Raw genomic sequence first — 14,988 nt, 5'->3', positions numbered from 1 at the left:
TTTACACGTACTGTTCTCTAGCCAGGCCTCGTCCCCCTCTGTATCTTTGCATTTCGTTTTTTCTGAGTGGAGTATCTTGCATTGGTCCCTGTTGAACTTCATTTTGTTAGTTTTGGCCCATCTCTCTAATCTGTCAAGATCAGAGCACTGTCAGGCCATTATATGGCACTGTCAGGCCATTATATGCTAATCAAGGTGATCAGTTGTAACATTCACACCTAGCTCCAGCAGACAAGAGTCCTTTGTCCCACCCTGGTCATTTCACAGATATATAAACCATTTTTCCTAGTTCCAACAGACCTCACTACCTCTGAGGCTGCTTGCCATAGATGCAGGCGAAACGTCAGGAGAGAATGCCTCTAGACCAGTGGTTCTCAACCTGTGAGTCCCCAGATGTCGTAGCCTTCATTTCCCAGAAATCCTAACAGCTGGTAAACTGGCTGGGATTTCTGGGAGTTGTAGGTCAAAACACCTGGGGACCCACAGGTTGAGAACCACTGCTCTTCCTTGCCGCCCTACATAAGAGCCATGCGTGACTTAGGGCCTTTTACTCTCGCACTTAAGACCTGGCGTTTTACTAGAGCATTCGATCTGTTAATTCTTAATTTTTGTATGTATGTATTTTATCTTTTATAATTTAGCTGTAAATCGTCTAGAGCATTCTCGGATGGAGGGCGATTCATAAGTTATTAAATGATGATGATGATGCTCTAGACCATGGCCATATAGCCCGAAAAAACCTACAACAACCCAGTGATTCCAGCCATGAAAGCCTTCGACAATACTTCAACAATACACTGTCAAGATAGTTTTGGGCTAAGTGAGTCTACACTGCCATATATTCCAGTTTAAAGCAGATAATGTGGGACTTTATACAGCTGTATGGAAGGGGCTGAGGATGTCAAACTGCCTCCTTTGCAAAAGAGAAACTGCAAAAAAAAAAAAAAAAAGAGGCCTCACAACCTCTAAGGATGCTTGCCATAGATGCAGGCGAAACTTCAGGAGAGAATGCCTCACAGTGGTTCTCAACCTGGGGTTCCCAGATGTTTTTGGCCTTCAACTTCCAGAAATCCTAACAGCTGGTAAACTGGCTGGGATTTCTGGGAGTTGTAGGCCAAAAACATCTGGAGACCCCAGGTTGAGAACCACATGGCCATATAGCCCGAAAAAATCCTACAACAACTCAGAAACTGCATCCTTTGCTCCTTCCCGCAAGGCTCTGCCACGACCGGAAGTGAGGAGAGACACCCAGCACCGGAAGTTCCAATGTGCGTCCCTCTCTAGCGCCAGAAACTCGTCTCTCCCTTTTCCCCGTCTCCACAGTCTGCATGGACTTCCGCTTCCTTGCCCTGCCCACGCGACTGAAGCAGGCGCTGCGATTGGAAGACGGGGGATGGGGAGGCGGGTCTTTCGGGGCTGGGCGTGACAGGCGTCTCTGGAGGCAGCGGAGGGGCCTCAGTCCTGGCTCTGAGGGTAAGGAGAGCAGGGCGGGGAGGGAAGGGCCCTGTGCCAGGCCAGCCAGAGGGCTTTCTGTTGTAAAGCCCTTCCCCTTGTTTTCCTTTATCTTCTTCATCCTCTCTCTCCAAATGTGTGTTATGTTCGTTGGAGTCTTTTTCTCCCCAAGGTTTGCTTAGAAGAGGCCTTCCCTTCCTCTGAGGCTGAGAGGGTGTGACAGGCCTAAGGCCTCCCACTGGGTTTGCCATGGCCTTCACAGTGAAGAAATAAGGCATTTGACACCACTTGAACTTTAACTACTATGAAATTATGGGAGTTGTAGTTTTACAATGTCTTTAGCCTTCTTTGCCTGAGAGGGCTGGTGCCTCAACAAACTAAAAAAGATTGCATAACCATCTGCATTGATTCGACAGTATGGTTCTATCCATAATCCAACATTTATTTATTTCTAGCACTTTTACCCCGTCCTTCTCAACCCCCAAAGGGGGATTCAGGACGGCTTACACTTGGCAACAATTTGATGCCGTTACATATAACAATACAATAAAACAACAATTAAAACAATAAGTAAAGCATTAATTACAACCATAAAAACAGTAATGTCAGGCATATCACCATTCCAGTCGAATTCCACATCCAAAGTGCTATTATGCCTGCTGTCCAAAAGCCTGGTCCCAGAACCATGATTTTAATTTCTTCCTAAAAAAAACAGGAGGGATGAGGCCGATTTTATCTCGTTGGGAAGCGAGTTTCACAGACGGGGAGCGACAGCCGAGAAGGCCCTGTCTCTTGTCCCCACCAGATGCATTTGCAACGCTGGCTGGAGAAAAAGCAGGGCCTCCCCAGATGATCTTAAACTGCGAGGTGGAATGCGTTCGGACAAGTAAGCTGGGCCAGAACCATATAGAGCAGGGGTCCTCAAAGTAAGGCCCGGGGGCTGGATACGGCCCTTCAAGGTCATTTACCCGGCCCTCGCTCAGGGTCAACCTAAGTCTGAAATGACTTGAAAGCAGAAAACAACAACAATCATATCTCATCAGCCAAAAGCAATACCACACTTCCCATTGAAATAGTAATAAGTTTATATTCGTTGAAATTGTTTTTCATTTCAATTATTGTATTCTTTTAAAGTTTTTTTCCCTACTACAAATAAGATATGTGCAGTGGGCTTAGGAATTCATTCATGTTTTTTTCAAATTATAATCCGGCCCTCCAACAGTTTGAGGGACTGTGACGTGGCCCTCTGTTTAAAAAGTTTGAGGACCCCTGATATAGAGCTTTATAGGTCAAGACCAGCACTTTGAATTGTGTTCGGAAATGGACCAGCAGCCAGTGGAGCTGACACAGCAAGGGGGTGGTATGCTCCCTGTATGTCGTTCCAGTTAGTAATCTGGCTGCCACTCATTGGACTAGTTGGAGATTCTGAACAGTCTTCAAAGGCAGCCCTATGTAGAGTGCGTTGAATTAATCTATTCGGGATGTAATAAGAGCATGGACCACCGTAGCCAGATCAAGATACAGGTGCAGCTGGCGCACAAGTTTTAACTGTGCAAAAGCTCCCCTGGCCACCACCGAGATCTGGGGTTCCAGACTAAGCGATGAATCCAGGATCACTCCCAAGCTGCAAACCTGCATCTTCAGAGGGAGTGTAACCCCATCCAATACAGGCTGTAACCCTATGCCCTGTTTGGCCTTTCGACTGACCAGAAGGACCTCTGTCTTGTCTGGATTCAATTTCAATTTCTTAGCCCTCATCCAGTCCGACAGCTGCCAAGCACTGGTTCAAGGTCTGGATAGCCTCCTTAGTAATGGGTGGGAAGGAGTGACAGATTTGGACGTCATCTGCATACAGATAATATTGCACTCCGAAACTCCAGATGATCTCCCCCAGCTGCTTAATGTAGATGTTAAACAACATCGGGGACAATACTGAACCCTGAAGGACTCCACAAGACAATGGTTGTGGAGTCGAACAGGTGTCACCCAGTAACGCCTTCTGGGACTGTCCCTCCAGGAAGGACCAGAGCCACTGCAAAGCAGTACCTCCAAGTCCCATTCTTGTAAGGCATCTCAGAAGGATACCGTGGTCAACGGTATCGAAGGCCGCTGAGAGGTCCAGCAGAACCAACGGACACACTCCCCCTCTCAAGCTCCCGGCGTAGTTCATCTACTAAGGCGACCAGGGCTATTTAGGTTCCATGTCCTGGCCTAAAGCCAGACTGCCAGATATAGATAATCGGTGTCTACCAAGAACCCCTGGAGTTGTGAAGCCACCACACATTCCATGACTTTGCCCAAATAGGGGAGATTGGAAACTCACATTCAAACCACTACCCTAGGCATGGGAAAACGTTGGCCCTCCAGGTGTTTTGGACTTTAACTCCCACAATTCCTAACAGCCTACATTTATATGACACCCTATATTTGTGTGTGTATTAACATTTATTTAAAAACTGTCCATATAAAATATAGGGCCCATTTTTAGGGAAGCTCAAGGAAAAAATACAGGTTATGTAGCCACAAAATTCATTCATCTGAGTTACGGAGAGTTTGGTATGTTGAGTGGCTTAAAATAAAGGTGGAGAACTTCTGTATCTCCAATTTTTTTATTCTGGAAACTGAAGTCCCAAAATTTCTGGCAGTTCAAAGGGTTCCTCATGTCTGGTTAAATGTATTAATAGAAAACAGTTTAAATTGTTTTTACATCAGTGCTTTTGGCCTTTATAAATGACTAAAGATGATGTTTGCTTTAAAACATGATCAAGTCTGTCAAGTTTTACGACTAGGTTTCCCACATTGCCATACGTTCTGATTTTGTCACTAGTAGATGATACGGTTGAGATATCTGTAGCCTAAAATCAAAAGTTCAGATATTAAATTCTCTTGAAGTATTTAAATTTTACTCAGCCTCTGTTCAGTGTTTGCTTTATTGGGTGTGGGTGATAATGCTTAAAATAAACTTGAAATTCTGTAGTTACAGTCGAATTCTTTATTACTCTGCTGAGTGATCTGGGATACGATTATTATAATGTGGTTTATGTTGCCCAATATATTAAATAACATAATTGGCACTCTTCATATTGTGAAACATCAGTTAAAATTTCAGATGTGTGAGTGAATTCATGATTTATTCCACCTACAACATGGCATAAAACACTCAAGTTCACAATCAGCAACTGTAAAAAACCAAATCATACCTTGTACTTCATGCTGAGATTTTCTTTGAGACCTACAGCCTGCACTTCAGTATTTATTGCACTAAATCAAAGGCTAATACAAGGTTCTTTCTAGAGAACTAGATGTTCTGTGAAGCGATATACATAGCAGAATGTTTTCTTGCTCAGAAATATATTTGCATGTCGTGATCTTAGACATGACTTCTATCTTTCAGTTCAGAGAAAATGACTGCAATCAAGCATGCCTTACAGAGGGATATTTTCACTCCAAATGATGAACGTTTATTAAGCATTGTCAATGTTTGCAAAGCAGGGAAAAAGAAGAGAAACTGCTTTCTATGTGCAACAGGTATGTGTTATTGAAGCGTTATCTTTAGCTCTTATAGGTTAAGATAAAGGTTTTCCCCTGACATTAAGTCCAGTCGTGTCCAACTCTGGGGGTTGATGCTCATCTCCATTTCTAAGCCAAAGAGCCAGCATTATCCATAGACACCTCCTAGGCCATGTGGCCAGCATAACTGCATGGAGCACCGTTACATTCCTGCCGGAGTGGTACCTATTGATCTACTCACATTTGCATGTTTTTGAACTGCTAAGTTGGCAGAAGCTGGGGCTAACAGCAGAAGCTCACGCTGCTCCACAGATTCGAACCTGAGACCTTTTGGTCAGCAAGTTCAGCAGCTCAGCAGTTTAATCCACTGCACCACCAGGGGCTCCTTCTATCTGTATATAATAGGACTAACAGGATTTTTGCTACTGTGTGCTTTCATGTCAATTCTGACTTATGGTGACCCTAAGGTCACCATAATGTCATGGCGTTTTCTTCAGAAGTGACTTGCCTTTGCTTTCCTCTAAGGCTGAGAAAGAGTGGCTTATCCAAGACCACCCAGTGAGTTTCCATGGCCAAGTGAGAGTTTTAATACTGAAACTACTACACCAACTGATGCACTGCTATTGCCTTCTTTAGTTTTGTCCCATTAAGTAAAAATGATAATATGTTGATGGTATATCTAGATCTTGTCTTGTTTGACATGATGATGATTGCTGCGTCTTGCACAATTATGAATGAAGGCATGCTCTGAATTCTAGTGATTTGGCATTTTCTTATTAAGTAAACTGGGGAGGATTCAGTAACCGAGGTTTTGTTGGTGATGGTTTCTCGGATATCTTGCTGGTGATTTCCCAGTTTCAGGAAAACAAGCATGACCATTATAGGGAGATTAATGATGTACGTTACTTGACAGTGACAACGGAACGGCCAGTGCAGGTGAATGTGGTAAAGGTGAAAAAATCTGATAAGGGAGACTTCTACAAGAGGCAGACTGCATGGCTACTTCGTGATCTTGCTGTTGTGGACGCCAAGGATGCCATCAAAGTATGTCACAGTTATAATTATCTGTTCTGCAAATATTTATTGTACAAAGATGCTGTGGTAGGGGGAGTTTCATTACATGCTTGCCAGCTTCACTATCTTTGACTGGTGGTATTAAATACTAGGATTACTGTTATTCCTACTAATTTGGAAGCAAGTCCTATTAAACTCAGTGAGTGTATCAGGCTGCATGTCAAACTTCTACAGAACAGAAACAGTTTTGGAGGGTAGGTGAGATTAGTGCTCCCTCCCCCTAACCCTCTCTGCCTCTCCCTGCCTCCCCTTTCCCACTTTCTCCTTTTCCCTTCCTCCCTGCCTCTCCTCACCTCTCCACCTTTCTCCCTCCCCCTTCCTCCCTGCCTCTCCTTCCCTTTCCCTCTTCCTCCTTCTCCCTCCCGACTTTCCTTTCTCCCTTTCCCCCTCTCCCTCCCCTCTTTCCCGCTCCCTCCCTCCCTCCATCTCTCCTCCTTCTGCCTTCTCTCTCCCTGCCTCCCTCTTCCTGCCTTTCTCCTTCCCTCCCTGCCTGCCTCCCTCTCTCCCCCTCCTTGCTCCCTCCCTGCCTCCCTCTTCCTTCCTCTCTTTCTTCTTCCTCCCCTTTCCCTTTCCTCTAGCATCCCTTCAGTCCCTCTCCCCTTCCTCTGCCCTCTCTCTCCCTCTCTTCCCCTCCCCCATTTTTCTCCTTACCTGTTTTTCCTCTTCATCCCTCCACATCCATCCCTCTCACTCACTCCCTCCCTTCTCCTCCCTCCCCACCCCTCCCCTCTTCCCCCAACCTCTCTCCTTCTCCCTTCGCCTCTCTCCCTCTCCCTTCCTATCCTCCCCCTCCCTTCCTTCTTTTCTCTCCCTCCCTTGCACCCTCCTCCTCCCGCTTCCCTTTTTCTCCATCTCCTCCCTCTCTATATTTAATACTGAAATTAAACATCACTGCAAACTTTTTTCCCCTAGGTTCTTCTATTTTTCTGTGTCCTCTAAAAGTAATTTTTGTTTGGTCAGGGAGTCGTAATTCATAATACTTTTATTTACTTTATATGAACCTCCTATACTTTTCTTCAACATGATATCATTGATAAAAAGGATTGTGTCCAGAGCAAGCAGTATGATCAGAGACTGGAAATAAAACTCTAGAAGGAATGATTAGGGTATATTTTGGTTGGAGAAGACAAAGTAAGAGGTGACTTGATAACCAGATTTAAAAATCTGAAGAAATTGTGTTTGTTTTCTGTCATTTCAGAGACTAAAGCATGAACCAGTCTTTTCAAATTACAAGAAAAGAAATTCCACTTAGTCATTAGGAAGATTTTTTTTTTACTTGAAAAAGTGGTATTGACTGGGTTAGATTTTGGTATACTCTCCTTCTTTAGAAGTCTTTAAACAGACTTTTAATGGCCATCTCTCAGGAGTGCTTAATTGTATATTCCTGCATAGTAGGAAGTTGGACTGGATGGATTTTGCAGTTGTTTCCAACTGTATGATGCTATGAGTTATGTTTTTTTCTTTGCAGCATCTGTCATATTATGGGTATTAGTAAGTACTTTAGGGTTGCCTAGATTCCACCTGTTTGTTTTAAAAGTATAATGTGAGTGCTGCTTAATTTTTGTGCTTGTTTTTCAGGAAAGTCCTGAGTTTGATCTCCATTTTGACAAAATATACAAATGGGTTGCTAGCAGTATAGCAGAAAAGAATATCTTCATTTCCTGTATTTGGAAACTCAACCAGCGTTATATCAGAAAAAAGATTGACTTCATAAATGTTAGCGCTCAGCTCCTTGAAGGTAAATTTTGAGATGAATCTCTTATTAATCTGTAATGTAGTGTAAATAGTAATTCAGTTTATGTTAAACAGTAGAACATCCGTATTGTCGCTAGTTTTACCCAAATCCATGCTTCTACTAACAGTAGGCAAAGTTTTCCATTGAGCTTCATCTACTGTTGACCCTGATCCTAAATGTGTCCCATGGAATAATTTCAGCAGGACTTAAATTTATGTGATAGCAATGACATTTTCATCAGTTTTAAGGATTTAAACTGTTTAATACAATTAATATTTAATTCTATTTTAATGTTTGTATATTTTTTGGTTTTAATTGCATTGCATTGGTTTTATTGTAAGCTGCTTTGAGTCTCTTTGGTAGAGAGAAAAAACAGGGTATAAATAAACATAATAGTAACAACCCCGGTGGCACAGTGGGTTAAACCCCTGTGCCGGCAGGATTGAAGACTGACAGGTCGCAGGTTCAAATCTGGGGAGAGGCGGATGAGCTCCCTCTATCAGCTCCAGCTCCTCACGTTGAGACATGAGAGAAGCCTCCCACAAGGATGATAAAACATCAAATCATCCGGGTGTCCCCTGGGCAACGTCCTTGCAGACCAATTCTCTCACACCAGAAGCGACTTGCAGTTTCTCAGGTCACTCCTGACACGACAACCCCCCCCCCCAAAAAACTAGAGCCATTGTCCCCTGTTGTTAATTTATTGTAAAAAGTCATAACTCAGTGTTCTTTTTATTAAATAAAAGTTTGAAATGAGCCCCATCGCTTATTTCTCTTCCCTTCATACAAGTCTACTGTAACTACTTGTCCATTTTGGACAGTAGCCTTGCTTACTGGACAGAGCAATAGGATGCAATCCTAAAAGTAGCCAAATAATTCAGCATGAGTCAGACTTCTTGTCACAGTCACTTATTGTTTTCATTTGCTGACATGAAGCATTTCTGCCAAGGATGAAGCTCATTTCATTTGCAATATGATCAGTAACATACAGTAACGACACTACTTGTATTCAAATTGAAAAAGTTTGACAAAAACTCATTCAAAAACCTGGGTGGGTTGATACATTAGTCAATGCTGGAATAGGAACACAGCATGAAGTCAGTGACAAAAAGCAAACATGAGAAGCCCCATGGCCCCTCCATTTCTCTAAAACAGAAAGAAAAGCAGCCTCTCCTCACCATTTTTTCAGTCCAAATGGCATTCAGAAGCAGCATAAGGTAGCCCGAAGAATGTAATGTGCGGCCATCTTTAATAAGGGCTCACTACATAAGCCTCTCTGCAGAAAGACTGTGGTGGCTATTTTTAATATGATAAGTACCTATTAAAAATGGCCACAGCAATCTCTCATTTGACATGTTTTGCTGTAATCTTTCTGTTTCACTTCCCCAATTTAAATTCAGCATTAGGAGTACCTTTTAAATTAAAACATAGCATACTTAGGAGGCCTGACTTCATCCTCAAAGTAACAACTGAATAAACCTTAGAAGATTAAGGATTCTTCAGATTTGCTGCTGATATTAATTGCTGAGCTTGCACGTTGGTGTGGGTTTGGGCTTTATAACGATGTGGTCTTTCTGTCATTGCATATATATGAAGAAATCTGCTTTGTAATTTACTTCTCATAATTTTTGTTAAAAAAACTTCGAAACTATGACAACTTGTTGTCATTTTTAAAAACAATTCTCTGTTCATTCACTGCTTGGCTAATATTCTTTGCTTCCTTTCCTCTGCTTTTCTCATACTTTTAATTCTTCAGAACTACCTAAAGTCGCTGAAGGTGCGTAACACCTTTCCTTTCCATTTTACTTCTTCTGTGTGACTTGCTTTTTGCTTTGTTGAAAACTGTCTGTAAACCATTTGGTTAAAATGAAATGCTTTCCTCTGGCCAGCCAGGAAAGTTCTGAAAATAGAGTAAAGCTTTAAAGTTGGCAGTGGCAGTTAAACTATCTTCCTCTCAAATGTGGGTAGCTATGGTGGAGACAAAATCATGCACCTAATGCCACCCTGTGCCTGGAATTTCAAAATCTTTTGAGGTACAGTCCTTGTTGACATCTTATGTTAACAAAGATTCTTTAAAAAATCTGACATTTCCAGCAAAAACTAAACACATTTTCTGATCTCTTACTGAAAAATTCACGTTGCAATGTGACCGAGCCTCTGATCAGATTATTTTCAACATGTTTCTTTGGTGTTGAGGATACATGTGCTAATTTGTTATGCATTAAATATGTCGTATTGAAGACCTGAACATAGTTTACAAGCAATCCTGTGCTTATAGGTCCCACTAAGCTTTGTGGGGCTTAATTTGGATTGCACTGAAAAGTTACTTTATAAACATATTATCTACTTTTGAAAAAGTATGTTATACTTACGGTAATACCCTTGAAAGCAATCAAAACCGTTTTTCAACTGCTTAAATATGACAAACTTAAGGACTCTAGATCTCCTCATATTTTATGTTTGATTAATACCTGGATAAATAGCACGACATGAGAGATATCTTCAATAATTACTTTTCCTTGATGTGAAACATACAACATCTATATCCATAATAAAAGTGAAAATATGTATGTGTGTGGCTGGGGTGTCCACTAATACAGGCAGGCTCCCACTTCCACAGATAGCTATAGTTCCCACTACTCAGGAGACATGAATAGCCCTCCCTCCAGTGACACTGCAGATTATAGAGAGTGCCGTAACATCTACAATGTCCTCCACAAACACAACACCACCCACCACTGAAGTGAAGGCTTTCATACAGGGATAATTTCATCCTAGATTTTCTGTTTTTCCTCCACCACAGACATCCCAGTGTTACTGCCTCTCCATTAGCCCTTTCCTATACTTTTCTATGGTACACAGCAAACAGAGGAATTGATCAGCAACTGAACATACTAGAGAGATTTGGGGAGAATTCACCATGAGTTATAGGAGTTTTAGGTCCTGGGATTTATAGTTCACCTGGAATCTAAGAGGACTTTGAACTCCATCAACAATGGACCAGGAACTAACTTAGCACAGAACCCCCATGACCAACAAAACATACTGAGGTCTTTGAAGGGATTTATAGGACTTGTAGTTCACCTACATCCAGAGAGCACTATGAACCCAAACAACAATGGATCTGGACCAAACTTGGTATACATACTGGAAGTGTTTGGGGGGAACTGACGTTCCTTTTTGGGAGTTGTAGTTCACCCTCAACCAGAGAAACTGTTTACCTCCACCAATGATGGACTTGAGCCAAACTTGGCATACAGAACCCCCATGACTAACTCAACCTACTGGAGGGGTTTGAGGGAACTGACACACCATAGTGGGAGTTATAGTTTACCCTACAGTCAGAGAGCACACTGAACCCCACCAATGATGCATCTAGAGAAAACTTGCCTAACATAACAAACTTTAAGTAGTGATGGCGTTTTTCAGGGTTAACCTGGCATTATGTCAGTTGTAGTTAATCCACAACCTTATACATTTGGTATAAAAAATAATAACAACCTGAACAATGAAGGGTATCCAAGCTAGTAAATAATAAAATCCATGTGGGTTACCTTTTTTAAAATGCCAGTGTTTTAGTAAAGTGATATTTGAAATAGGATACATACAACTTGAGAAAATCATGTCTATCTTGGGGAAGAAGAAGTAAATTTGTGAACTTCTTCAAACAAGAGACTGTTCTGAGAGTTTGTAGTGAAGTGACAATGAAAGTGTGGGGATGATTTGCCATTAGTAGCAGTGGAGATGTAGTCTTCTTGTTTTTCATTTTTGTTGTTGTTGTTGCTTGTATTGATATCATCAGTATCTACAGTGTGGCTGTTTGAGTAGCATGGCATCTCTTTTTTCCTCCACCATAATGTCGCAGAATTATTTCAGGTCATTGTGGGGAAAACATTCTCCAGAACAACAATGTACAAGGTATATGAGATATACAAGGAGGGGGAGGGTCTAGCAACAAACAGAACAGAATATATGTGAAAGAACTTTCAATGCTATTACTTCACATGTGCAGTCTTCAGTAGACCAGGCCAAAAGTAAGTTTATTGGCTCAGGTCTAGGCATCTAATTTTTCTGTATATGCTAGAAAGCATAAATTAACTATTCAGTGAGGTGTGGACTATATTTCTTTCCAGATATATTTTGATTGCTGCTCTCACTAGCAGTGGTGAATAAACTTGATAAGTATCCACCAGTATCTGGAATAAGAGCATATATTCCTCATTCTTGTTATAGGGTTGTGGTATTATATGCTGAAGCAGGGCTGGAGAACTGCAAGGATCCATTTCCTGCCCCAGGACACTTCAGTAGCAACGGTGCATAGACTGGCAAAAAATGTTAAGCAGTGGAAAAATGAAAACAAAATGGGAAATGGCAAGAAATTCATATCTGGTTTTGAAAAATCTGTGCATAGCATATGGAAGTGATAGTCATGCTGTTGTTGTGTGCCTTCAAGTTGACTCCAACTTATGATAACCTTCTAGGGGTTTTCTTGCCAAGATTTATTCAAAGGAGGTTTGCCATTGCCTTTCTTTAATACTCAGAGAGTGATTTGCTCAAGGTCACCCAGGTGTTTTCTGTGATTGAGTGGGGATTTGAACTGTGGTAGTCCTAGGCCCCTTCTACACTGCTATATCATCCAGATTATCAAAGCAGATAATCCACATTATCTGCTTTGAACTGGATTATTTGAGTCTACCCTGCCATATAATCAATCCAGTTTAAAGCAGATAATCTGGATTTTATATGGCAGTGCAGAAGGGGCCCTAGTCCAATACCAAGCAATTACAGCAGATCACCCTCTTGAGAGCAGTGGGTGCCATTCAATGGCTGCCTTTTGTGTTTGATTTCAGTGGTTCGGGTTCTCATCCTGCAAACTAAACTCAGTATATCACAAAAGCCCTTCCAGAATAAAAAGTCATATCAAGCAAAAGATCAGCCTGTAACTAAAAGGAGATTGAGAGATTGGATTTACTGTGAAATTCATTCTGAGATAGCAGGAGGAGCAATCTACCACAACTGAGTTTATCAGGTGTAAAGATTCATCTGTAACTAAAAGAGGTTTTGTCAGGCTGATTTTGCCCAGACAGTAATCTTCCCTTTCTTTTGAGATTGTGCCAAGTCTGTTGAAAAGATGTTGATGGCCTATGCCCTGTATCCGTTTTTCATTATTGTGTTCTTTGTGTGTGTCCCCCTCTCAAGAATCTGTTCCAAGTGGTGAGAACCAGAATGTGGCAGGAGGAGATGAAGAAGTGGTGGACGAGTATCAAGAGTTGAATGCCAGAGAAGAGCAGGACATTGAGATAATGATGGAAGGCTGTGAATATGCCATCTCTAATGCAGAAGCCTTTGCGGATAAGTTATCCAGAGAGCTGCAAGTCCTAGATGGGGTAAGGAATTTTCATGAAAAATAGTAGGCGCCATAGCTCACGGGGGTCTCGGTCTATGGTTTTGGACTTAGGATAAGAGTTCTTCAGCTTCCTCTTAATTTAAACCTATGTGTTCATTTCTAAAATTGGAACTAGGTTCAGTAGAGTCTACACTTACTAAATTCACATTTAGACCTTGAAGTGTTTCATACTGGACAAAGAATTATGTCTTGAGAATCTGAAGTTACCGATGCCTGGTTGTAGATTTCCCACCAGACAATGTTTGATTCATCTGTAAACATAATGATTGACTTGGTAGGCCTTTGCTTTATTAAGTTTCATATTTTAAAAGTGTGTGTAAAATACTTCAACATTATAATACATTTCGGGGAAAGGCTTGTCTTGTAGGAGGAAGCAATTTTCTCAAGCCTCCTCTGTATGATGTTTGCTGTTTTGTAATGCATTGTTTTATAAACTGAAGTATATGTCTTATTTGATGTGCAGTTTCCTTATCTCTATATACCTAAAGCAGTGGGAGGGGCTGCAGGTCACATGACTGACTCAGTGACAGCTTATAATGTTCAGGTTTAAACAGGATGACAATTAGGGCATGTCAGTTGAGGAATGACTGTTAGAGAAGTGTGTTGTGCCTTGAATGAGCTTGAGTATAGAAGTCTGTCAGAGTGCAGAAGTTTATATTAGGAAGTTAGAAACTGTTGAGGCTTGTGTTTTATTTGAAAGTATTTATTTGAAAGTTATTAAAGAGAGCCGTATGAAGCAACATAGTTCATGAAGAAACTTAAAAGTTATAAGTTGAATATACAAACTCTCTGAAATATTATTGAAGTTTTTAACTCTTGCCAAGAAATGTGCCTGTATCTTTAAATACATGACAAGACAAAACAAAACTTGTTATCTTTAAAAGAAGTCTGCTTGCATCATTGTTTGTTGAAAGCATCAAACAGAAACAAAATATTTACATGCCCAATGATAATCTATTATCAAATAAGCTCTACTACTCTGATTAGGTTGTGATCCTAACAGTTCATGATCTATATACCCTGATGGTCACTGATCCTAACACATAATGATCCCCAATTCTCCATGCTTTTCATGCTTTGTATTTGCTGTTATGATACCAAAAGTGACAAAGCACTTTTGAGTGTTACTATGATTGTGCTATAGAATAATGGTTATGCTTGTTAAAATCTCTTTAATCAGTTCTGTTTTAGGGTTCTGCCCAATTTCTGTTCTTACAACTTCCAAAACTCCCTAAAATGTTGATTAAACATAGGTGATGTATAGTTTTGTTTGTGTCTCACTTCTGGCTAATTGTGTGGATTATTTTCCAGGCAAACATCCAGTCGATCATGGCCTCTGAGAAACAGGTGAACATTCTTATGCAGCTGCTCGACGAAGCACTAAAAGAAGTGGACCAAATTGAAGTGAAACTGAGCAGTTACGAGGAAATGCTGCAGAGTGTAAAAGAACAAATGGACCAGATTTCTGAAAGCAACCATCTAATTCATCTCAGCAACACTAACAATGTGAAGCTGTTGTCAGAAATAGAGTTCCTTGTTGTAAGCATGTGAAATATTTATGGAATTACTATCTTGAATCTATAGTCTGCATACCAGCATTTTAGAATGGCATTTATATAAAACATCATTAAAAGTCAATAAAGGCACCTTAAGTTGTATAGGCCAGGATAAATGACCTGCTTTACAGATGCTCAAAACACTATGTAACAAAATTTGAAAAAAAAATCTGTTCCTGGTTTGAAAGTGTTATTTCCTGTGTGATTGTGCGGTACTTACTTTGAAAGTACTTGTTCTACTCCAGAAACTTTGT

At 41.0% G+C, this 14,988-nt stretch overlaps 1 protein-coding gene across 7 annotated transcripts in view; it reads left to right on the top strand.

Moving 5' to 3' along the window:
• The first annotated feature begins 1,375 nt into the window (after nt 1-1,375).
• The window catches only part of EXOC1 (exocyst complex component 1), a 36,906-nt gene continuing 23,293 nt past the window's right edge, over nt 1,376-14,988 (top strand). For 4 of the 7 annotated variants that reach the window (XM_067468764.1, XM_067468762.1, XM_067468761.1 and 1 more), the window contains exons 1-7: nt 1,376-1,473; nt 4,847-4,980; nt 5,876-6,006; nt 7,615-7,774; nt 9,528-9,548; nt 12,971-13,158; nt 14,490-14,717. In XM_067468764.1, the coding sequence (XP_067324865.1) occupies nt 4,857-4,980; nt 5,876-6,006; nt 7,615-7,774; nt 9,528-9,548; nt 12,971-13,158; nt 14,490-14,717 (852 nt within the window). In that variant the 5' untranslated portion in view covers nt 1,376-1,473; nt 4,847-4,856. The remainder of the gene's footprint in view (nt 1,474-4,846; nt 4,981-5,875; nt 6,007-7,614; nt 7,775-9,527; nt 9,549-12,970; nt 13,159-14,489; nt 14,718-14,988) is intronic. The other 3 variants (XM_067468765.1, XM_067468763.1, XM_067468760.1) reach the window with 1 other exon arrangement.

This window comes from Anolis sagrei, chromosome 5 (genome assembly GCF_037176765.1).
Source record: "Anolis sagrei isolate rAnoSag1 chromosome 5, rAnoSag1.mat, whole genome shotgun sequence".
NCBI classification, from domain to species: domain Eukaryota; kingdom Metazoa; phylum Chordata; class Lepidosauria; order Squamata; family Dactyloidae; genus Anolis; species Anolis sagrei.
Note: the sequence above shows the minus strand (reverse complement) of the source record. Positions and strands in the feature narration are given on the sequence as shown.